This window comes from Hemitrygon akajei, chromosome 4 (assembly GCF_048418815.1).
Source record: "Hemitrygon akajei chromosome 4, sHemAka1.3, whole genome shotgun sequence".
Taxonomy (NCBI): domain Eukaryota; kingdom Metazoa; phylum Chordata; class Chondrichthyes; order Myliobatiformes; family Dasyatidae; genus Hemitrygon; species Hemitrygon akajei.
In genome coordinates, this window is record NC_133127.1 from 154,427,834 (window position 1) to 154,452,759 (window position 24,926).

Here is a 24,926-nt window from a genome sequence, read left to right on the forward strand (position 1 = left end):
CAGAGTACTCCACCTGCCTGGCATCACCCATCCTGTCCACATCCATGCCCAGTTCTATGTAGCACACAAAGACCAAGTGGGAAACCCTGCCTTCCTTTGGACTTGATGGGAAAGCTGCTACCTACCCATTTAATTTGCTGAGACTTTGCTTCTAACCAGACCCATACAAAGCTGAAATTCATTTCTGCTACACCAATATCTCAGCCTCTATTTCACTGTTGGTGACTCCCACAGGGCTCAGGCAGAAATACAATAAAGTCATTGGTTTCCTCCTGCAACACAAATTGGATCTTTCCCTCCAAGTTACTCTCTAACTCTTGAGATGCATTTCATGATGGTATCAACCAGAGAACAGCCTACAGAATAGACCCCAACTGAATAGAATGGCAAATTGTCCCCCATCACTACAATGTTTTTCACTCCAAACTTAAAACAGTTCACATGTCACTGTTCTGTAGGTAAGTTTATCCTCCCTGCAGTCTCTCTCATCTATACAGTAGTGCAGTGCCTGCTCCCATACCACTTCACCATCTATTGAATTCTGCACTACTTAATCTCTTGAAATAATTTCAAGCAAACTTCCCCCCTCCCTAAAGCACTAAAGTCCAAACCTCCCACATCAACTTGACAACTCTGAACCAAAGTTCAGTGCTACACACATTTACGGTCATCACCCCAGGCTGGAAAGCCCAAGAGATGTTGCAGGCATACAATAGTTTGAGCACATTTCCACTCCGCTCATTGATACATGAGCCACTCAGAAGCCAACCAAGGAGAACTAATGTAGTAGTCAGAGAGGCACAGCAGAGATTTGCCACTTCACTTTGATAATGAACTTCTAATACAGCCAGAAGCCTCAGGAGAGGAGGAAAAAAAAAGCTGCAAGTAAGAACATGTCCATCATTTCCTGTTCTCATTTCAACAGGCCCATCAATATCTACGGGGGGGGGGGAAGCAAAGTTGATCGTTTATGGCACAGCTTTCAAAGCCCAAAAAAATTTTTGATACCATCAAGAGTGAACAAGGCGAAGCAAAGGAGAGGGGAGACAGAATTACGTTCAGCAATCCCAGGAGACAAGTAGCAGAGAAACAACAGGTGAATAAAAAACAAAAAAATCTGCAAGATGAAATGTGAAGCAGTAATTCAGTACCACAGCTAAGCCACAGTCACAAGTATTGGAAATTGTTACACAACCAAATAAAAACACAAGGTCAGGCACCATTTCTAGAGGCAGAAAGAATTAATATTTCAGGTTCTTAACCCCTTATCTAGTTTGGAAGGTCAGCTATCAAACACTCTACCTCCGCCCACACCACCACCATCCCCCACACAGATGCTGATCAACCTACAAGTATTTCTAACATTTGTTTTAATTTTATCCAGTCAGCCCTGTGAGTATTCTTGCCTTCCACAATACCACAAGGGATAATGAAAAGTCTCAGACATTTACAGGTTGACGAATTAAAACTATTCTCAACTCTACTGGGATCAGGGGCAAAATAAAGACACAGCCAAAAAGGAGCAGCATACTACAAGAGATACAAATGAAATGCCACCCTTAATCATTAGAAGGCACAGCGAAGTGTCAAACAGCAGTGGGAAAATCGCACACCATCGTCTAAATCTTGTGATTTATGACAGACACAATCTCCTATCTAAACAGCGTCAACCTAAGTATTTAAGATAACGACAAAGTAGAGAAAATGTATAGTTATTATGTTGCAATATCCCTCCTCTTGCAAGACTGATTGATATTCCGTTGTGTCAATTGACCTAGAAATCTCTGAATACACAGAGAAGTTTGGGGCAAAAAAACGTTCATTTAGTCTATGTCTTGAAGAAAAAAAGCCACCTTCCCATGGAGGTGAAAGCATAAGCGTTATCTTCTCCCTACAATTTCTTTGGTTTAATTAAGCATTGTTCATTTAAATCACGTTTATCATGCAGTTATCACTGAAACAGGAGACAGGCAGCTACCAGCAAAATACCTCCAAAATACATAATAGCAACTTCATTATAAAAGTTCATTCTATGTGTTTTAAGGTGGACACCCTCGCATTTTGTATATTTTTCAAGGATATGACCATAATTATAGTTGTCAACATGTTGCTTTTAATAAAGTTGGTACTTCCATATACTTCATTGAAAAAAAGGCACTGAATTATGCTTTTGTGATACAATACCACTGCTGGCAAAAATAAGCTAAGGACTGCTTGGTTTAATGTAAAGAGCTTGTCGTGTCCAGGTAGATATTTTAATATTGCCCATTCTCTATTTAAGCATCAAGTTCTAAAATTACTGCAGATTTCTAGTGCCCTTGTAGTGCAGATTTCCCTAACAAGATTCAAACAGAATTGCTTAGATATGCTGCACATTTGTACTGTGAATGCACAAATACATTGTGAAAACAGCAGTCCCAAAGCTTTCCAGCTGGTTTTCACCAAGGTCATCCAGGCAATTATGAAAGCTGCTAATGGAACTCCAGTGCAAACATTATAATTAAAGACACTACAGATTGCTTGAATAGAAACGTATCAAAAAAGCAGCGTTATTGTTTAATAAACTGTGCTATTATTTTAGTTTTATACTTGAAGGAAAGTTAAGTGAGGAGCACATGGAATTCCAAATTTCAAAATAGCTTTATTCAGTAGGTTTATGACCCAAGAGGTTACAGTAAGTTACAAAATATAGCTTGAACGCAACATCTGCAGCAATAAATTAAGTAAGATCCTTTCCAAACAGCTATCTCCTTTTCTGGTGCAATTCATTTTATAGCAAACTTCAAACAAGCCCATGAACTCACTTATATTGGGACAAAAAGCATTAAAGAGCATTATTTTTGTGTATGAGCAAATGGTATGATAAAAGCACATCTTAACTCAACCAAAATATGAATCTTAAGCCACTGTCCAATACCAATAAGAATTAGTTTCTCCAACAAAATATTTGAAAGACCAAAGCCATCATCTTGTTCTCAGCCATAATACAATTCTTGCACATGTCCAGTTCTCATTAAAAAGTAAGCAATAAAGGTTAAAAGGCAGCTGTTACCCCATACAAAATGCATGTGAATAGGCATCAATTCAAACCCATCTACAATCAAACAAACCACCTGAACAACAGCTAAATACAGAAGGAATCCAATGAATGCAAATGCCCACAGAAACCCGTCAGGAGACAAACTGACACTTTTCCTTCCTTTGGTAAATGTTATAGAACAATACAGTACAGGCCCTTCGGCTCACAATGTTGTGCCGACCCTTAAACCCTGCCTCCCATATAACCCTCCACCTTAAATTCCTCCATATACCTGTCTAGTAGTCTCTTAAATTTCACTAGTGTATCTGCCTCCACCACTGACTCAGGCAACGCATTCCACGAAGAACCACTCTCTGAGTAAAAAACCTTCCTCTAATATCCCCCTTGAACTTTCCACCCCTTACCTTAAAGCCATGTCCTCTTGTACTGAGCAGTGGTGCCCTGGGGAAGAGGTGCTGGCTGTCCACTCTATATATTCCTCTTAATATCTTGTATTATTGTAATATCGCATCATTGGAGCCTCCCTGCCCTCTATTGTGGACCTGTACTCTTCCAGGTTGAAGAAGAGGGCGGGGAACATCATAAAGGACTCCTCCCATCCTGCGCACGGACTGTTTGATCTGCTTCCGTCTGGTAGGCGCTTCAGATCCCTCCAGACTAAGACTAATAGGCACTGGAGAAGTTTTTTCCCTACTGTGGTCACTTTGCTGAACAGTTAACTGCCGGTTAACTGTCGGCTAACTATTACTTGGATTGCACTACCTGTATGTATAATCTATATTTTCATTTATATTTATCATTATTATTGTTATGAGCAGAGAGACAACATCTGCCGGAAGTAAATTCCTTGTATGTGCACAGGTACTTGGCGATTAAAGTCTGTTTCTGATTCTGATTCCGTTTCTGATACCTCTATCATGTCTCCTCTCATCCTCCTTCTCTCCAAAGAGAAAAGCCCTAGCTCCCTTAATCTTTGGAAACTGTTCAGATCCTTTTGGCAATTGGGCTTGAAACTAAGGCAATCATAAAGATCTAATAGATTATAGATTCATAACACGGGGGGGGGGGGGTGGGGAAGCAAGAGAACAGACTTAGAGATAGAGACATTCACCATACATACCATCAGTTTCCTCTAGATTCTATAACTCATGTACACAGCAAGGCAATTTGTACTGGAGGTCTGTATTCAACTCAGGCCACTGGAGCTGTGAGACAATGGCTCTGCTACCAGCACTACCTTGTTATGATGTACATTTCTACTGCTGATGATCACAGGACCTCATGGATGCCTAGCTCTGAGCTGCTAAATCTGTCTCGGACTATCCAATTTAGCAAGTTCATAGTGCCACACAACACAATGGTGGGCAACTTTGTACGGAGCAAGATTTTGTCTCCAAAGACTCGGTGGTTGCATCTACCAATGCTGTCAGAAACAGATGCATATGCCACAGGCAAACGGGGGGAACATGTAGGTTTATCATCAACATTGCTTCACTCACGATCAGCAGCAGACACAGAAAGGCAGCTACATCCTTCAGTACTCAACCAGCTCATTCTGTGGTAGGGCAAGCCAGTCACTGTAAATCCCCTTGTGTGCCCTTGCTACTTTCAGTACGGTTCAACAATAGAAGCCACTGATCAATCAGCAGAGGGAAGACAGTAGATAGCACTCGAAGTTTCCTTGCCCATGTCTGACCAGATGTCATGAGTCTCCAAGGAGTCTGGAGATGTTATTGAAGACCAAAAATGCTACTCCCTCCCATACTGACACATGGGTCTGACCTGCCACTGAGAGAAGGCACAACCAAGGATTGTGATTGGATCTAGCACACTGTCTACAAGGCCAGATAATGAGAGTATTATATTAGGCTGTTGAGTTATTAGGCTGTTGAATAGTTCTCCTAATATAGACACAAGGCACCAGACCTTTGCAAAGACCTTGCAAGGTCATCCAAACTGAAATCAACTTTGCTGACTCCACGTTCAGGTATCTGAATCAACCGCAAATAGCCCATTCCATTTTATTCCTTTCTGTTCAAACAGAAGTTATACTGATACACCTGAATGACTTACTAGGCTACTTCAGAAAACTTTTTCTTTTTAAAAAAAAGGGGCAATCTGGAAGATTATCATAGTTATGATTACTAGCTTATTTCCACCATCACCATCACCACCCCTCTCCCAGTTCCCAACTATTGGCCAAATTTAAATTTCATAGCTGCTGTGGTGAGATGTGAACCTCTCCCTGCTTGGTTAGTTCAAGTATCTGGATTACTGGTTTGGTAGTCCAACCACTACACAATAACCAAAGCAACTCACCTCAATACAATTTATTCTGTTTGCGATCTGGGTATCTCCTGAAGACAAACATTCATTGACAATACATAAAAGATAATAGTTCTTATTTTCAGAAGATCCAATTTAGACTCCGTGAGGAAGGAATGGCAAAATATTTCCAAGCCATTTTGTGTAACTTGGAAGGGAGCCTCCAGGTGATCATGTGTTCGTGCAACAACTGTCCTTGTCCTTTTTGAAAGTAGTTATGAGTTTAGGGACTGTCAGAATGATCTACGTGAACAACAGTACACACAGAACCTACTGCACACCAATGGTGTGAAAATTACTAATAAGTGTTCAAAGTAGAATTTATTATCAGAGTACATACACATCACATAGAACCAACCCTGAGATTCTTTTTCTGTGAGCATACTTAGCAAATCTATAGAACAGTAACTGTAAACAGAATCAATGGACAACAAACTGTGCAAATATAAATAGCAATTAATAACAAGCACGAATTAACAAGATCCAGAATTCTTAAAGTAGACAATCGGGTATGGGAACACCAGAAGTAGAATGAGTGTAGTTATCCTCTTTTGTTCAAGAGCCTGATGGTTGAGGGGTAATAACTGTTCTTGAACCTGGTGATGTGAGTCCTGAGGCACCTGTACCTTCTACCTGATGGCTGCAGTGAAAAAACAGCTGGGTGGTGAGGATCTTCGATGATGGATGCTACTTTTCTATGCCAATGCATCACATAGATGTGCTCAATGGATGGAAGAGTTTTATCTGTGAGGTACTGGGCCAAATCCTCCACCTTTTGTAGGACTTTCTTCTCAAAGGCGTTGGTGTTCCCACACCAGGCTGTGATGCACACTGCAATGGCAGCACACTTTCTACCACACATCTATAGAAATGCCACATCTCTGCAGACTCCTAAGGAAGTAGAGGCTCTGTAGTACTTCTTTGCAATTTTATTTATACGATTTGTCCAGAACAGGTCCTTTGAGATTAGTGACACCCAGGAATTTAAAATTACTGACCCTCTCCCACCTCTGATCCTCCAATGATTACTGGCTCATGAACCTCTGGTTTCCTCTCCTGAAGTCTACAATCAGTTCCTTGGTCTTATTGAGAGGATGCTGTTATTACACAATGTTATTAGTGAAATAGCAGCAAGTTATTGGAGAGCACGTACAGCTTGACAGAACTATGACAGCACTTGCTAGCAATTTACCAATAATTGAGTGCAATTGGAAGGCACTTAACTGATGGAATTTATCTTGTTTTTTTTATTATGTAAGCCAACCTACCAGGCCAATTCAGTGCTGTCAGGCAACAAAGTGGCATTCAAGGACATACAGTATATTCGAAAACAAATCATATCTTCCAGTAGAACAATCTTTATAATAAACCTGTGTCAGTAATGCACAACCACCAATAAATTTAACAAGCAATCTGCTGACTTGGTCACCTTCAATACCATTCCAAGCAATTCTTTATGGATTTGTTCCTGTTGGCAAAATAAACAGCATTTACAAAGGCTCAATTTCACGACACTATCTAAAGAAATATCTGGAAGATCAAACATGTGGTTCACAAATGATCAATACCCAGATGTTTCCAGTTCATTACTGCTGATTTCTACTAATCAACAAGTGCACAGTAGGTGGCACTTTGTGACAATCCCCCTTCTGCCCCCACCCCCCACAAACAATCATCAACAATGAGGGAAGGATGCAAGACTCTCCCAGTGGCAACCTCAGTACATCAACTTTAGACATACTCATTTCCCGCCATTCACGCAATGTGACAATATCTGTCTTCACCAATGGATACATACCAAACTTAATTCTCATGCGGCAAAATTCTAAAGAGCAATTGATATTATACAAATAGCACTTAAAATGCATTGGTGCTAGTCAAGAAGATTAAGAACCTGAAGTTTCTAGCAGCGGTCATCAATAGTTGGTACTGATCCAACCAAATGGACACCATGGCCAAGAAACCACATAAGCATCTCTACTTTCTAGGGAGGCTAAGGAAATTCAGCAAATCCTTGTCGAGCTTCACTTTTACTCCCCCCGGCACATAGATGTACCTCAGAATACAGCCCATCTGGAAGCATCATCTCAACTGCTCTGCCCAAGACTGCAAACAACTGCAAAGCGTTGTGGACACAGCTCAGCACATCAAGAAAACAGCCTCCTCTCCATGGAGTGCCTATACTTGTCACTACCTCAGTGAAGCCTCAATGACGCCCCCCCCCCCCCCCCAACACCAGGCATTCTCTTTCTTCCCCCTTCTACTGGGCAGAAGCCTGAAATCATGACAAGATAGACCCTCACAATTTACCTCATCGTGGACCTGCCCCTTATTATCTGCCGGTGCTACACTCTAACACTGTTCTGTATTCTGTAATTACTTTTTCCCCCTTGTACTACCTCGATGTGCTAAAGTGAAGAAATGATTTTTATGGATGCATGCAAGGTTCTTCCACTCTACTTGGTAGATATAGTAATTCATCAAGTACATTGATCAGTTGTTAGATTAGTATTGTAATATGTAAACTACTGAATTAAGAGTTAGCTCAAAGTTCAAAGTAAATTTATCAAATGACATATGTCACCACATACAACTTTGAGATTAGTTTCCTTGATGTCATACACACCAAATCCATGGAATATAATAAAATAAATGAAAGTCTGCACCCAAGAGGGTGGACAAATATAAAAATAATAATAAATAAGCAATAGAGAACATGTGATGGAGTCCTTAAAGTGAGTCCATAGGTTGTGAGAATAGTTCAGTGAAGAGGCAAGAGAAGTTATCCCAACTGGTTCAAGAGCCTAATGACTGAAGGGTAATAACTGCTCTGAACCTGGTATTGTGGGTTCTGAAACTCCTGTATCTACTTCCTGATGACAGCAGCGAGAAGAGAGCATGACCTGGGTGGTGGGGGACCTCGATGATGGATGCTGCTTTCCTGTGACAACACCCATGTAAATGTGCTCAACGGGGAGGATGGCTTTACCCTTTTTCCACAAGGCTTACCTGAACCTAAAAAGACAGCAATGCAAGTAACTGGGCACATGACTTTACCCTTGATGGACAGGGCCATATCCACTACTTTATGTAGGAATTTCCATTCAAGGGCGTTGATGCTTCCATACCAGACAGTGGTACAACCAGTCAATATGCTCTCCACCACATATCTAAAGAAGCTTATCAAAGTTTTTGATGTCATGCTTAATCTTCAGAAAAAGTATGAGGCCAAGGTCTTAAAGCTGATCACTTTTGAGGGGATGTTAGTATTGAATGTGGAGCCATTGTCAATAAACAGCATCCTGATGTATGGATCGTCCCTGTCCAGATGTTCCAGGGTTGAATGAAAAGCAAATGAAATGGCATCTACTGTGGACCTGTTGCTCCAGTAGGCAAATTGGAGCTGACCCAAATCCTTTTTCAAACAGGAGTTGATAAGTTTCATCACCAACCTCTCAAAGCCCTTCATCACGGTGGTTGATGGCCACTAAGGCAGAACAACACAACATTCTTCTTAGGTACAACTGAAGCCTGCTAGAAGCAGGTGGGTACTTCAGACTGCCAAAGCGAGAGGCTAAAGATATCGGTGAACACTCCAGCCAGTTAATCAGCACAGATCTTTAGTACTTGGCCAGATGCTTTCCATGGGTTCACCCTCCTGATGACTAGTCACATCAGCCTCAGAGATTAAAATCACAGGGTCATCGAGGGATGCGGAGGCTGTCAGATTTGAGAAGGTTCCTCCATGTTTTGACTGTCAAAGCAATAATAAAGTACATTGAGCTCATCAGGGAGTGAAGCCTTGTTGTCACCTATGTCATTTGGTTTCACTTTGTAAGTGGTGATAGCATTCAAGGCCTGCCACAGCTGTCGAGCATCCTTCAGTGATTCAGGTTTAATCCAGGATTGCCACTTCACCCATGAGATGGCTTTCCAGAGATCGTATCTGGACCTCTTGTACCTTACTTGGTCGCTGGACCTGAATGCCACTGATCTGGCCCACAGCAGATTAAAGATCATGGTTCGTCCAGGGCTTCTGGTTGGGGAAGACTGAATGATTTTGTGGGGACACACTTGTCTATGATTGTTTTTATAAAGTCTGTAATAACTGATGTATTCATTCAGATCCTCTGATGAATCCTTATACACGGCCCAGTCCTCCAGCTCGAAGGAATCCTGCAGCCACTTGTTTGCTCTTGTGACCACCTTTTTGTTGTCCTCACCTCTACAGCCATGCTCTTTACCTGCTGCCTCTATGCAGGTAGGACAGCCAAGTGATCAGATTTCCTGAAATACAGTCTGGGCATCCTTATCATGGTACAGCAATGATCTTGTGTTGGGCCCCTGGTGATGCAAGTTATACATATGCTGATTGTAATTGGGCAGAGATTTCCTCGAATAAGTCTTCAAAGTTAGCATTCACAAATCCATCTCTGAGCACAGTCACAATTAACAAGCTTTGGCAGAATTACCAGACAATTGCTGCTTTTGATGAGATGCACCTGTGTTTAATTAACACAATTAACAGGTTTTTTTAAACCTATAAAAAGTTTTACAGAGATTTAACCACAGTTTTAATACAGGAAACAAGTCATTGTACTTTAAAATCACTAGCAATCAGCTAAGTTACATTGACCACAATTTGAAAATTCATGTGGTTTAGAGGTTCTGGGCTCAAGTCCCACTGGAGAAAAGTGCAAATATGATTTGAAAAATATGAAAATATGAAAAGTCATGATTCCAGTATAGAACAGAAAGGGTGCTACACAGTGGTACAGTCTTTCAGACTAAATGTGAAGTGAAGTTTCAAGCAATGCAAAGATCCCACTGCGCCATTTCAAAGACCGGAAGGAGAGTTATCCAACACAATACATCCTCATTCAACATTCATGCAGATACTTCAACACTCTGAAATAGCTCTAGGATTTTATCATGCTGCTTTTCCAGCATTAAAATAAAATCAGTAAAACATAACTGGAAAGTACTTCAGGACATCCTGAAATACCAACGCAGATCAGTCTTTGAGCATTCTTACTGTTAGTCATTATCTTCACTTTTTTTTAAAAAAAGGATAGGCTAAGTAATTGTTTCCACTCCAGATCTTTGCTATCAGAGGTCAATGAGGGCACTGCAAAATCTTCCACAGATGGGGCAACACGTGATGGGACAGGCTTATGGTAGTTTGTTGTGATTAAGGACTTCTTTTTATGCTGGGCTACTATATACTCACTGCACATGGACTCAGTCCTCAGTGCTAACTTCTGTACTTCGAATGGTTGTAAAAATCAGTACGGATCCTGCAAGTTGTAATGATGACTTGGAGAATACCTCTGGAGTTGTCCGTCTGCCACAGGCAAGGCCCCAAAGGACTGGAGAGTAGCAAATGGTGTTTCTTTGTACAAGGGAAATAGAGACAATCCAGATAATTATAGGCCAGTGAGCATCATATCAGTGGCAGAGAAGCTATTGGTGAGGATACTGAAGGATAGGATTTATGCACATTTGGAAAGGCATGGCCCAATTAGAGATAGTTAGCATGGTTTTGTATGGAGTGGTCACATCTTGTATCTTGATTGACTTTTCTGAGCAGGTGACCAAGGCGTTTGATGAGCTTGAATGTTATCTACCTGGACTTTAGTAAGACACATGACAAGGTTCCTCATGACAAACGGATTCAAAGATGCATTGGATTCAGGGTGAAAACTGCAAGATTAAATTCAGAACTGGCATGTCCATAGAAGAGCAGAGGTGGAAGGCTGGTATTCCAGCTGAAGGTCCATGACCAGACCTGTTCCACAAGGATCGGTGTTTGTCATGTACAGGTGCCCCCTGTTTTTCAAACGTTCGCTTTACGACAGCTCGCTGTTATGAAAGACCTACATTAGTACCCGTTTTTGCTAACCAAAGAGGATTTTCGCTTTTACAAAAAAAAGACGCCCACTTTATACGTGTTTACCCCGAGAAAGACTACCATGACCGTGAAACCTTGCGCGGGCAGTTGTTTGCGCATGTGTATATGTGCGTATGCGTGTACGTGCGTACGCATGTGCGTATGTATGCATGTACGTGCCGATTTTTTTCCTCCAAATCGATTTTGGCTCGCTGCCTTCCCGAGTTTGATAAGTGAAACTACACCATACATACAACATTTCTACTTTATATAGGGTGTATATTTATTGTATCTTTCCTGCTTTCGCTATATGTTAGTGTTGTTTTAGGTTTTATGTGTTATTTGGTAGGTTATTTTTTGGGTCTGGGAACGCTCAAAAATTTTTCCTATATAAATTAATGGTATTTTGCTTCTTTGCTTTACGACATTTCAGTTTACAAACAGTTTCATAGGAACACTCTACCTTCGAACAGTGGGGGAAACCTGTATATCAATGATCAGGATGAAAATGCAAGTGGCTGGACTAGCAGGTTTGCTGACGATACCAAGATGGCTGGAGTTGTTAACCATGTAAAGGGCTACCAAAGAAAACAGTGAGGTGCAGATCAGTTACAGATATGGGCAAATAGGCTGCAGATGGAGTTTAGTCAAGTGAGAGATACCGCACTTTGGGAAGTCAAATGGAAGGAGGAACTATCCAGTTAACAGTAGGGTCTTTAGCCACAGTGAAATCTTGGGGTCCAGGTCCATAGCAAAGATATAAAGATTGGCTTCATTTGTCAAATGTACATCAAAACATACAGTGAAATGTGCTGTTTGCATTGACAACCAACACAGTCAGAGGATGTGATGGGAGCAGCCTGCAGGTGTTGCTGTGCTTCCAGCACCCACAGCATCCCCACAACTTACTAACCCTATAGATCGTAGGGAGAAAACCTGAGCGTGTGGTCACGGGGAGAATGTATAAAACCTCCTTACAGACAGTGGTGGGAACTGAGCCCAGATCACCGGTGCTGTAACGCTCTATGCTAACCACTACACTACCGTGCCACCCGTCACTGAGAGCAGCTACACAAGCAGATAGGGTGGTAATGGCAGCATAACATATACTTGTCTTCAGTACAAAAAGTAAGGAAGCGAAGCCACAGCTACACAAAACGTTAGTCAGACTGCACTTGGGAGTATTGTGCACAGTTTTATTTTTATACAAATACAGACAGTGGTAGGTGCCTACAATGGGTTACCAGGGGTAGTAATGGAAGCAATGGAGTTTATGAAGCTTTCAGATAGACACGTGAATATGAAGAGAATGGAGGGATATGGATAGGAGGAGGACATTTAGTATAAACCAGCATTAAGATCAGGAAAACATCGTAGGTCAAATGACTCACGTAGTGCTGCACTGGTCCCTGATCCCTGCTAATCTCTTCAAGACAGAGCTCTAAATGGAAGCTGCGTTTCAGGAATCAGAAATGGGCATACAAGCAATATAGTCTATCAATTACAGACAATTCAGTTTCAACAGGGTCTTAGTACTGGGGATATTTGCCTAGGAATGACAAACTCATTTATTTTTCCTATGGGTTGTATTTGCAGTGTGAAGCAAGCCCACACATTGCCTAACATCTTGCTCCAATACTTCCCACCTCTGACAGCTTCCTACTGAAGTAGAGCTAATTATGCTAATGGTAATCAATATTCAGTGTCTGCAGTCTAGAACCAAGATTTCCATTACGCCCCCCCCCCCCCCCCACCCATTCCACTGGTACAATTGCGACTGCAGAGACAGAACTCCAAGCTATCATTAACTCTGTGACAAGAATATGGGTCTTACATAATACAAGGTCCTCCGTTCCACTCCCACTGTAAAGCACCACCTTCCAGCAATTAAAGTTTATTGCAAGAAACTGAAAAATCTGGATCACCCTCACCTCCCCCTTCCAATCGAAAGCAGACATCAAATGAAGCTCACTTATTTTAAAGAGACTGACAGTGTTTAAACATCAAGAACTCAAGTCTATACAATAGACTTCATGGTCTACAGACTAAAACCCGAACTTATTTCAACCACCACTTCAACTGATTAGCTTCACTGTTTCAACAGCAATGCACTTAAAAAAAAAAATTAATATATCACCAAGATACAAGTCAGGTGCAGTTTTACCAAAAGGTACCCTACCTCTAGTTATGACCTCAAAATTAAGCTCGTTTTCTGGAAGCCACCAGTATTTACTGCCCATTTATAAATGCCCTTGAAACACATTTTAGGTTTCTCAGATCAATATAAAAAAGCAAATAACACTGAATTGCATTCCCTTTAAAAGGCAACAAGATACAATGTAAATGAATTGAACTACCCCACAATAATTTAAGAATATATCTGTACCTCCCTCTGCAATTGGATACTCTACTTCCTAACCGGAAGACAACAGTGTACGGATTGGTGATAACATATCCTCCTTGCTGACAATCAACACTAGCGCACCTCAGGGGTGTGTGCTTAGCCCACTGCTCTACTCTCTATATACAAATGACTGTGTGGCTAGGCATAGCTCAACTACCATCTACAAATTTGCTGATGATACAAGCATTGTTGGGAGAATCTCAGGTGGTGACGAGAGGGTGTACAGGAGTGAGTTATGCCAACTAGTGGAATGGTGCTGCAGCAACAACCTGGCACTCAACATCAGTAAGACGAACGAGCTAATTGTGGACTTCAGGAAGGGTAAGATGAAGGAACACGTACCAATCTTCATAGTGGGATCACAAGCGGAGAGAGTGAGCAGTTTCAAGTTCCTGGGTGCCAAGATCTCTGAGGATCTAACCTGGCCCCAACATGTTGATGTAGTCATAAAGGAGGCAAGACAGTGGCTACACATTATTATGAGTTTGAAGAGATTTGGCATGTCAACAAATACACTGAAAAACTTCTATAGTTGTACTGTGGAGAGCATTCTGACAGGCTGAATCACTGTCTGGTATAGAGGGGCTACTGCACAGGACCAAAAGAAGCTGCAGAGGGTTGTAAATCTAGTCAGCTCCATCTTGGGCACTAGACTACAAAGTACCCAGGGCATCTTTAGGGAGCGGTGTCTCAGAAAGGTAGCGTCCATTATTAAGGACCTCCAGCACCCAGGGCATGTCCTTTTCTCACTGTTACCATCAGGTAGGAGATAGAGAAACATGAAGGCACACACTCAGCGATTCAGGAACAGCCTCTTCTCCACTGCTATCCGATTCCTAAATGGACATTGAAGCTTTGGACACTACCTCACTTTTTTAATATACAGTATTTCTGTTTTTGTACTTTTTTATAATCTATTCAATATACATAATTGATTACTTTATTATTGTTTTATTTTATTTATTATTTTTTTCTCTCTGCTAGATTATGTATTGCATTGAACTGCTGCTGCTAAGTTAACAAATTTCACATCACGTGCCGGTGATAATAAACCTGATTCTGATTCTGTGATGCACTTTTTTTATTCAGGAAAGTGAATGCAACTACAATACAATAATACACTATACAATAAAGCCTCAAGAAAAATAAGAATCTCAAAATTTGTTACAAGTAGCATCAAATATTCTCAAATGGAACAAATACATGGGCAGGTCCATGCATAACATTTCAACAGCAAATAAATCTGATGGAAGAACTCAGCAGACTGAACAGCATCAGTGAGAGAAAAGAAAATGTCAACATTTTGGACTGAAATTCTGCACCTCTGAAACATCGACAATTTCCTTCCTTTCACTGATGTTGCTCAACCCAGAGTTCTTCCAGAGGACTGTGCACTGCCCGATTCCAGCATCAATAGTCTCTCGTCTCCACAGTTTAAGACAAAAAAATTTCGTCTCAGATAAACCAGAGAAAATCCATTGGATTTCATCCAAAAATGACAAAGTACTAAATGAGAATCAATGAGTCCCATGTCCAGCATTTTGCAGTAAGTGAAGCAAATTGCCCTTGCCACTAAACTCAAAGGAAGATTTAAGTCTTTATGCCAAAGACATGCCATCTGATGCCGGGCATCAGTACAATGGGGTCCCTAGCATTCAGCAAGTGTTCTAATAGAGTGGCCAACCACAAAGGAAGGCTCAAACAAACCCACAAGGATAAAGCACAACTTAATTAATAAACATTTTCTTTAAAAAAGTACAGAATAAAAATTAAACACCAATGGTAAATAAAGAAGCAAACTTAAGCTTTACTTTGAACACCTAGTTATTTTTAAGCTCTCTGATCTAGAGAGAAATAAGAATTCAGTAAAGTATTAGAATTTCAATTATTATAAACTCATGAACAATAGACTTGCTACTGTAACCAAAAAAATCTGGGTCATCCTATTTAATATGCACAAAAGACTACAAGGTCCAGACCAAGAATATTCTAAAAAAAATAATGTTACAGTTCAACTTAAATCAAACATGCATACGGTAATTATGAGATTACACAAAAAGAAAAAGCTTCCACTATTCACATTAATCGCTGGTTCCTCTGAACAAACATCATTTACAGTTTTAACTTTTAAATGGAATTGTTTAAAAACATTCAAATCACCACAGGATTTGAAAGAGGGTTGGTTTACTTGTGAGGCGGAGGAGCTGGTACTAGGAGCAAGGTAAAATGAAATTATGCAGGCCACAGTGAAAATGTCATGAATGAAAATCATGTAGACTTATTGCTCCAACTTTTCTTGTAACTAAAAGTAACTTTTAGATCTATGTAACTAAATTAAATCAATTTATTTTAGATCAGAATCAGCCACTATCTGAGCTGAAGGTTGTCATAACAAACCGTATGCACAAATATAAAGATTCTGACCGCACTCAAAAAGTCATTTCAGAATGTATCTTACAAAAGTTATGCTATTCTACCCAAATAAACAATGCATTGAAAAAGTACTTGCAATCTGGAGAATGTCAGTTGTATAGAGAATTTTACCACATTTTACAGTAATGAGTAAACGACCCTTTCTAACAAATTCAGATTTGTTGGTGTTTCAGGTTATTAACTCAAATACAAAGCATCATATATTATTCTACCTGCATTACTTGAATTAAAACGTGCCTTTATGCTTCAAAATCAACTCAAATAAATCTCCAATTTATGCTGAAAAGTTATTTTTGCTTATACATTTTCTAATAAAATTCAAATTACCAGTTTTAAAAATATCCTCTTGCTACAGATGCCCAAGACATTATATTTCCATAATTCTTTCAAATCGATTTGCTCATTTCATCACAAAGCACACCAATACACAAAATAATTACTGTTTACTAAAATATAATTTCCTTTAAAACCCAAAACAGTGCCTGACAGTACTTAATTTCAGCCTTTCCATAGACAAGAATGCATTGATTTAATATTCAATAGTTTGGAATAAAGATACAAGACAGGATTCAAGAGCTAACCTAGGCTTCAGCAGAAGTAGAAAGAGGAATGCAAATATAGTAACAATAGATAGTTTGTGTATTTGCTACAAAAATTAACACACATGATTGCACAGAAAGAAAGACATAGTAATTTAATGCTAGTTTAGTTAAAAGATCTATGAAATTTAGGACAAAGCCAGTATTAAATCCTTGTCTGAAAAGAAAACCATCACACTTTGTCATTACAGCTTTGTAAGTGGGCAAGAAGTTTAAAACTACGAGCTGGCTGAAACAGCTACTTGGCCAACAAATGAAGAAAGCAAGAAAAAACAATTACATTTCTAGATGAGGGGACGAGTGTACGTGTTGGCAGTGTAATCAATGTGGGAAAATGGCCTGGCGTTACATAGGATGTCCTTGCAGCTCTCAACTCCAAGGCAATATCTTAACTCAACTTTGATCATCAGTATCCCAGAGTCTGTAAAACAAGGTATTGAGTACAAAAGACCATGCTGGACCCAATATGGAATATAGTATCCTAATTCGGAACCTATACCAAAACAGTTCAAGTATTATAGTTGCCTGAACAGACTAGAGGGGTTGAGAACCATCATCGGTACAGAAGGCTAACAGAAAGCTACAGCAATAGACGCAGTTTAAATAATGCACAGTTATAGAGAGAACAAGGAATAAGAACATGTTTAGTGACTAAATTACTGACTAATATAGATTTTGGGAAATTGGCAAAAGAATCAGATAAAAACCAGATTTGGATTCAAAATTGTACCATACAGAATGGCTGTGAAATTAGTTTCCATTGCACTTAACAAAGAGAACTTGCTATCAAGAAAACGTTTCAATGAAATATGGAAGGAAAAGGCAAGGCAAACTGGATTACTCTTCAGACTCCAAAAGCAGAACAATTCTTGTGTTACAAGTCCTCGACTAAACATAATACACAATTAATACTGAGGGAAAAAGGACACTAGTACAGAACTCAACAGGTCAGATGCAGGAGTGATTTAGGGTGCCTAGAATCAGGTATCTTGTTCTCAAAATTAGTAATCGTCCGTCCAGGGAAGTTGTGAAGACATTTCTTCATGCAAAACTTCAGTTACTGAATATATTTAAGGCGCTTTTCCTTGCAGTATCAAGAGAAATATGAAATATGGGGTTAGGGCAGCAGATGGCCTGAGGTAGAGATTAGTCATGATCTTAAGAAACGAAGGAGTGGAATGGCCAACTCCCGTATCATTTCTTATGCTCTTAAACAGAATCTCCATACAGTCAAGATTTTCAACTCACCCCTTCCACACACCCCATTGTAACCGTAGCCCAAATACAGAATATCAATATTCAATAACAGTTTTAGAAAAACATTCAGACGTGTAACATTTTAGGATTACATTGCTAAATACATTAAAAGTAGTGCAGGTAAATACCCATCATTTACTTACCGGCTTCGGCATTTTGCTTCCACCCCCTTGGTAGCAGACTAGCTCGGTGCGATCGGTCTAATCCCTCTGTTAATACACCAAACGAAGGGGATTATATATAAAGCATTAAGTACATATTTTGTCTATTTACAGATCACCTTGTAATAACAAGATATCGACAATTGCATTGTACTGTATCGTATTAAATCACTCTACCATTCAGTGGCCCAGCTCAACCAACACCAATTGCACACCCTCTCCCGCTTAGTGATTGGCAGCTGCAACGTTTATGGAGAAAACCACCAGGCCGCCAAGCAACACGTTAAATGACGGGATTGACAGCCTCTAAAGCCAATGAGGAAGATGATAAGGCGGGATTTCCAACTCCGGCCTCACCACCACTTGTGCAGGCGCCTCCAATGTAATTGACAGCGGCAGCCGCCACTATAACTACCCCTAACTGTGGTTGGTCAGAACATAACTGGTACTATTAACGGTTTTAGTAAACCAATCAGTGGGGCCGGAAGGCGGGATTTTCATTATTCGCTGCAATTCGATGCCTTGTTGAGTTTGATTATCGGGAGTGAACGCTAAGTTACTACTTGACGCTGACGCACCGATGTTAGCTTTTTTTGGGAAGAGAAGCACAACCAAATTATCCGCGGCGCAAAATGTGTCAAATTTATTGAAATTATTAATTAAATATGGACGCTGATATAAAATTAACAAATTTCTCACAATCTTACGAATCTTATTCAACAGAGATAGCATTAGGTGCAAAGAAAACGATTTAAACGTTGGCGCAGTACGTTCAATACACAAATGGAATAATACCGCATTGTGACTACATACTCCTTGCTGCGATAGTGTAGGAATGCATGCTTTAAAAAAAACACTATTAAAGTTAATTTTAAGTCCACTGTGTTTAAACCAGTAACTCACAAGCAGTTGAGTACCGACGCGAAGGAATTAATTCCACCCATGTGAAGCATTTACACGTATACAACAGACGAAGGGATAGCTTAAAAGATTTTGCAAACAATATTGATAATCATTCTCATTTAAACCTATAGTTCGAAAAATTAAGGTGTAGCAGTAGAGGGGTACACGTCAAATCATATTCCCAATATGCGATCCCTTTGTTCCACTGGCCGCAAATATTCCCGTTCATTCAACTGTTGCAGTTCAAAGTCTTACTCAACCGGTTAGTTACTATGTTTCAATATTGAACCAAAATAGACGCAATGTTACCAATTAAGAGTTCAACGATTCGCAAAATGAACAGTCTCGTGTAATATAATTATTAATAAGATTGCCTCTCATGTACGTATTGGAATATTTTCCACATTCATTTGAAGTTGAGCAGAGGAATGTAGCGTATAAGGCCTGGACCCGGCCTTCATTAATACCCTAAGGCCCGAAACAGGGAGAAGGAACATTAGGGCAGGGAATTCCTCACACTCGCGACTGGTATTGCTCTAGAAGTAAGGCAAAAAAAAAGAAGCAAAATTTACCTGGTCGTATAAACTGACCTCTTTAGAGGTCACGTGAGAAAAACTCCCAAGCAAATTGTCCTCCTCAGATTTCTCTACTGTTGCTGATGAAGCGATGCAATTTTCAGCAGGAGGATCGCAACATGGCCGCCAGCGAGAGTAAGGCGTGGTCCCCTCTAACACATCTCAGAGCCGCCGTCCTCTACATGGCGCTGCCTGCCCGTGCCCCCTGCCTCGCTCGCTTTTCCCCCCTTTCTCCTTGTAAAATGAGACGGTGCAGCGGTGCCAGAGATGAGCGAGGGAACTGCCCAGGGCGATGTAAGCTGCGCCAATGACCCGCGCTTTACTGGTGACAGCGCACTGCGAACGTTGCTCCCGCTGCAGAGCTCGGCTCGACTCGACTCACTTCCAAGCCAGGGAAGGACGCGATTTGATTTATTTTCATTATTTAGACTCAGTAACAACTGTCTAATAGGATTAAAAAACCCAAACTGTGCCTGCCACGAATGTGTAAAATGGGATCTGCAAGCGGACGTTGCAGATTTTTTAATCATTTCATTATGTACGGAGAATTTGCCAATTGTGATCATCGTCTTTGTTTCTCTAATATATCTAACACAAAATTATACATTTATTATTTCTTACTATACTTGTCTATCCCCGTGTTCACTTCCAATAGATAGTAATTGTCAAGAGCATAATTAAAAGAGCTTTCACTGTTTTAAAAAATGGTTTCAGATAACGAAATCCCAGATGGCGTTAATTTTCTTAATTAAGTAATACGAACATAGTTTCCTTAACTTTGCCTGCCCAGACTCATTCAAGTTCGCTGGGCCGCACGTCACAAGCGTGGAATTAGGCACCGCAGGCTGTTCTGACTGCGCAAGCCATAATTAATGGACAATAACTTGCTGTCAAAAGAAGAACAAGGCTATTCGCACCCGTTATTATCGCATGGACAAATGCTACTGCAAATTCTGGCGAGGTCAGATACGTGCATAATTCTCAAATTTGCCGTATGATTTGTACCCTCTTAATGACCTTCACAAGACGGCATTTGCTGACTGTCCCGCTGTTGAAGGGCATGGAATGAAATGAAGATACAGCACAATTGTTACAGATGTAAATTAAATTTGCCATAAAATGATGTCTTGCAGATTCCAGTCTAACTACTTCAGTAAAAAACTTACAGTGCTGGGGAAAAAAATCAGCAGTTAAGGCAGCGTAGGTGGAGAGCAAAACAGTTAACGTTTCAAGCAAGTCTCCTTGCCACCTAGTCATATGATAAATTACTGTCATTCAGCATCTCTGATAACATTTGTTAATAGTATAAACTTTTTGGACCAGTTATTGACTGGTGGTAGTTTTATAAGGTGCACAATTGTATTGTGTTCAGCAAAACCCAAGAAAGATTTTCGGGAAAATTGGCCCAGTTGTACCCAATTTTTTGCCAAGTTATGTCCACTGCACCTGGTATTGCATGGTAGTCTTCCATCCAAGTACAAACCAGGCTGAGAGTGCTTAGCCTTGAAGCCAGCTGTTTCCAGACTCGCAACAATAGGCAGAATTCAATTTACCCACTCTATACTTCCCACTCAGTCTTTCGGTCAGTTCTGTTAAAGAACTACTCTAATACTTATTTTGTTCACGTACACCCTAGGTGACATGTTATCCCTACACTGTCATGATCAATTCACACATTCAGTAACGTGCCATGTGTGCGATGAGTGCTAGTGGAATTAGTGGATGCATGTTTGATTTGAGCATCTAGGTGAGATTTGTATAGGGACATGTATGGGAGGGGTATGGACACTACTGTCTGGGTGCAGGTCAATAGGATTAGACATGAACTAGCTGGGCCAAAAAGCCTATTTCTGTGCTGTAGTGTTCTACAACTATGAAAAGAAAGGTTTTAATATAACCTTTTTCCCATGACAGGGTTATCAAAAACAAGAAGGCATAGATTTAAGATGAAAGGAGGATGTTTTAATGGATCTTTAATTTTTTTACACAGAGTGTGGTTGATATCTGGAAGTTACTGCCTGGAGGAGTCAGTTACAACCACTATGTTTACGAGAAAGCTCAACAGGCTGCTGAAGGAGCAAGGCATTCTAAGATACAGACCTAATGCAAACAAATTGGATCAGCATATGTGGGCAAAATTCCCAACTTAGGGTGTATGGCAAAATATTAACTTCAGCAACCAATCTTCAGACCTGAACATGACTGTAAATTTAAAATGCAGCTCTGGACAATAGGTTCCCAGAGCTGTGAACTGCAGTTAATTGAAAAACCAATGTTGATTAACATTCATTTTGGGTGTCTGGAGTGTGGGTGCCAAGAAGGTGTGAAAGTTATATGTAATTCAAAGGAAGCATTGTAGCTACATTGTAAATATAGAACTGTCCTTTGATCTTTAGCATATAAAATGTCATGTAATGTTGGGTCAAACAGGCCTCTTCCTCTGAAAGGGTCTCTATATGTGCCTGCTGCGTCTCCTTTTGTCGAATAAACGACAACTTCATATCTACTAGCTCCATCTCTCCAGTTACTTTGTACGCATTACAACAGCTGGCATGGACTTGGGCAAAGTAGGTCAATGGGCACGTCTCTGCACAGTGCAACTCTATAACCTTCCCGCCTTTCAACTTCTAACCTCATGGTTGGTGGCAAGAACGGTGGGCTCGCTGTAGTGGGTTGTGAAGCCTCCATCAGACATCACAAATCTTGACACCTTTCTGCAGGGTATATTCATGGTTTTTGTTATATGCATCCTGTCTGGGCAGGGCTGCATTGAGAACCAAGGTCATTGGCTATGTTGTCAGAGGATAGTCCCTTTTGCAAAATGGACAATGGCTTATTGTGGTGGCTCAAATACAAGCAGAAATCGCATAGAATGAAAACTACATTGCTGTTGCCAGGATACCATCTATGACCTGTATGATGCATTGCTTATAATCACAGAGGAGCTAGATGCTTCACGTCAAGCACTACCTCAGTTTATCGGAACAAATTTGCAGTCTGATCTGTTGAATACTTTAAGCATGTTCTAATTTTATTGTATAACAGCTTGCAGGTCCATATGGCTAATTACTCCAACTACAATCCACACTTGCTAAGCACATTTCCAGAGATATTAATTTATAGAAGAATTTGTTGGATGAAGCAACTTTGGATCCTGAATAATGAAAAATTCATTTTTTATGAATAAATATTGTACTAAACAGGCATTGTTAGTGTCATTTAGGACATGCACATATTTGTGGGTCATATTGTTCTGGACACTGTTTTATTGAGTGCTTTAATCTACAAGTGGACATTTATTGGAAGTATGCACAGCAGGGAGGTCATGATGTCATTTTTTATGATACTTTGATGCCACTATATTCATTTTAGAGCAGAAGAATCCAGCTTCTCTTAACTTCACACAACTACAGACTTGTGCCCAGAACCAAGAAGATCCATTTAATGATCTATATTTCAAAAGTTATCCACTACTTACATATTAATTTTAGGTTGATACTTCTACAAGTGTTTGAAACCTTCAAATTTCAAATGTCTGAACTTAGGAATGGTGTGGCATATCGTGAAGGAATAGCTCTTCACCACAAGGTTTAAACACAAACTCCCAGTGGATTCTCCTTTCAATACTGCATGATCAGGACAGTGAACGTAATGCGACCATTGCAGGATGAGCTGTTGGGAGAGTCGGGAAGAGGAGGAGTAACGTGGAAAACTAATTGAAGTGCTAGATTCAGATGAGCTTTGCATGTGGTTTGGTGCTGAGGTACAACAAAGCAAAACCAGGCAACAGTGAATTTCTGAATGTCAGAATGTCTCTGTTTTCTCCAATAAATTGGCATTATTAGCAACTAAACAACAATTTGGTATCAAGCTTAGACTTGTAATGGGGAGAAGTTTCCCCTCAGCAATTTTTTTGACAGCAAATCATCTCCTGTGAAATTCTATCAACATCTTTCAGTTCCTCAGTAAACTGCTTGATAAGAATTTGTCCAGTATCTCACTGTAAATAAGTTAAGAATTGACCTGTGTGCTGCATGGCAGGTCAGATCTGTCCAGGGTTTCTAAATAAGCAAATTCTCCTTCCCAACCCTGAAACATTTGTGAGGCTTTTGTGCTTCAGAAAGGACATCTTCATGAAAATCTGCCACCTGCCGCAGCCAAATGTGCCATCAGAAACCATGGCAGGGAACACATCACAGTAACCATATCATGTTGATAGGGCTCAGGATTTTCCATCCACTGTTGCTTAAGAGAGGTCAGTCAGCTTTGTGTTTAAAAGGGTGGGTTATATTTTATTTTCTCTTGCTGGAAAGCAGCAGGAGAAAAGGATACGGTGCCTTGCTAAGATTGCCACCTTCCACGTGATGCAATATAAATGTGCGACACTCCGCCGTTCAACTCTTCCCTACACTACAGAATTCTTCACTCACAATGTCAGCTGACATCTGACTATAAGCAGTAAGTCAGGGAAATCACTGCCCTATATCATAACCACAATCATGATGCTCTCATCCTGATCCAGTATGTCATGTCTACTGCATTAGAACCACAGTGGTAAATCAAAGAATTGGTACTAGTTCTCAGCATGGCTGATTACTCAGTTGTGCTTCACCAAGGAAATGAATAAAGTGTCTGCTATCAGAGCTACGTATACTAGAGCCGGTTTCCAGATGGGAAAATTGCTATGGAGAAATTACTTCCTTCAAAATTTGATCACAATAATAGGGTCTGCTGTTTCATTTCCAGTGATGCTAACTGGGGAGAAAAGTAATGAGCTTCATGTTCCTGTGCATCAACATCTCAGAGGATCTACAATAGCTCCAACACATTGATGCAATCATGAAGAAGGCATGCCAGTAGCTCTACTGCATTAGGAGTTTGAGATTTGGTGTGTCACCAAAGATTCTTGCAAATTTCTACAGATGAACATGGAGAGCATTCTGACTATTTGTATCACTGCGTGGTATGGAGGCTCCAACATGCAGGATCAAAGGAGGCTGAAGAAGGTTGTAGACTCAGCCAGCTCCATCACAAGGACAACCCTTCCCACCATCCAGGACACCTTCAAAAGGTGATGCTCAAAAAGTGGCATCCATCATTAATGACCCTCACCATCTGGAAATGCTCTCTTCTCATTACTACTATCGGGAGGAAATGCAGGAGCCCGAAGCCCACACTCAACATTTTAGGAGCAGCTTCTTCCCTTCTGCCATCAGATTTCTGAATGGTGCATGAACCCATGAACACTAACTCACTATTCTTCTTTTGCACTTTTTATTGTAACTTACAGTAATTTTAATATTGCACAAATTTCACAACATTTGTCAATGATAATAAAC

General features: G+C 40.4%; 1 protein-coding gene and 1 long non-coding RNA gene across 4 annotated transcripts in view; one reads left to right on the top strand and one right to left on the bottom strand.

The window, feature by feature from the left end:
- Positions 1-19,815, bottom strand: part of LOC140726815 (radixin) — an 84,528-nt gene extending 64,713 nt beyond the window's left edge. The window contains exons 1-2 of one of the 2 annotated variants that reach the window (XM_073043664.1): positions 19,585-19,815; positions 18,092-18,157 (exon numbers count right to left, since the gene is read on the bottom strand). In XM_073043664.1, coding sequence (XP_072899765.1) covers positions 18,092-18,103 — 12 coding nt within the window. In that variant the 5' untranslated portion in view covers positions 18,104-18,157; positions 19,585-19,815. Of the gene's footprint in view, positions 1-18,091; positions 18,158-18,286; positions 18,360-19,584 lie in introns of those variants that run through there. The other variant, XM_073043665.1, reaches the window with a different exon arrangement.
- On the top strand, positions 19,175-22,094 carry LOC140726816 (uncharacterized). 2 transcript variants are annotated; one of them, XR_012098734.1, is made up of 2 exons: positions 19,175-19,274; positions 21,578-22,094. It is a non-coding gene; the product is annotated as an uncharacterized lncRNA (long non-coding RNA). The 2 variants fall into 2 exon arrangements; XR_012098735.1 differs by lacking the exon at positions 19,175-19,274 and adding an exon at positions 19,818-20,548.
- The last annotated feature ends 2,832 nt before the right edge of the window (positions 22,095-24,926 follow it).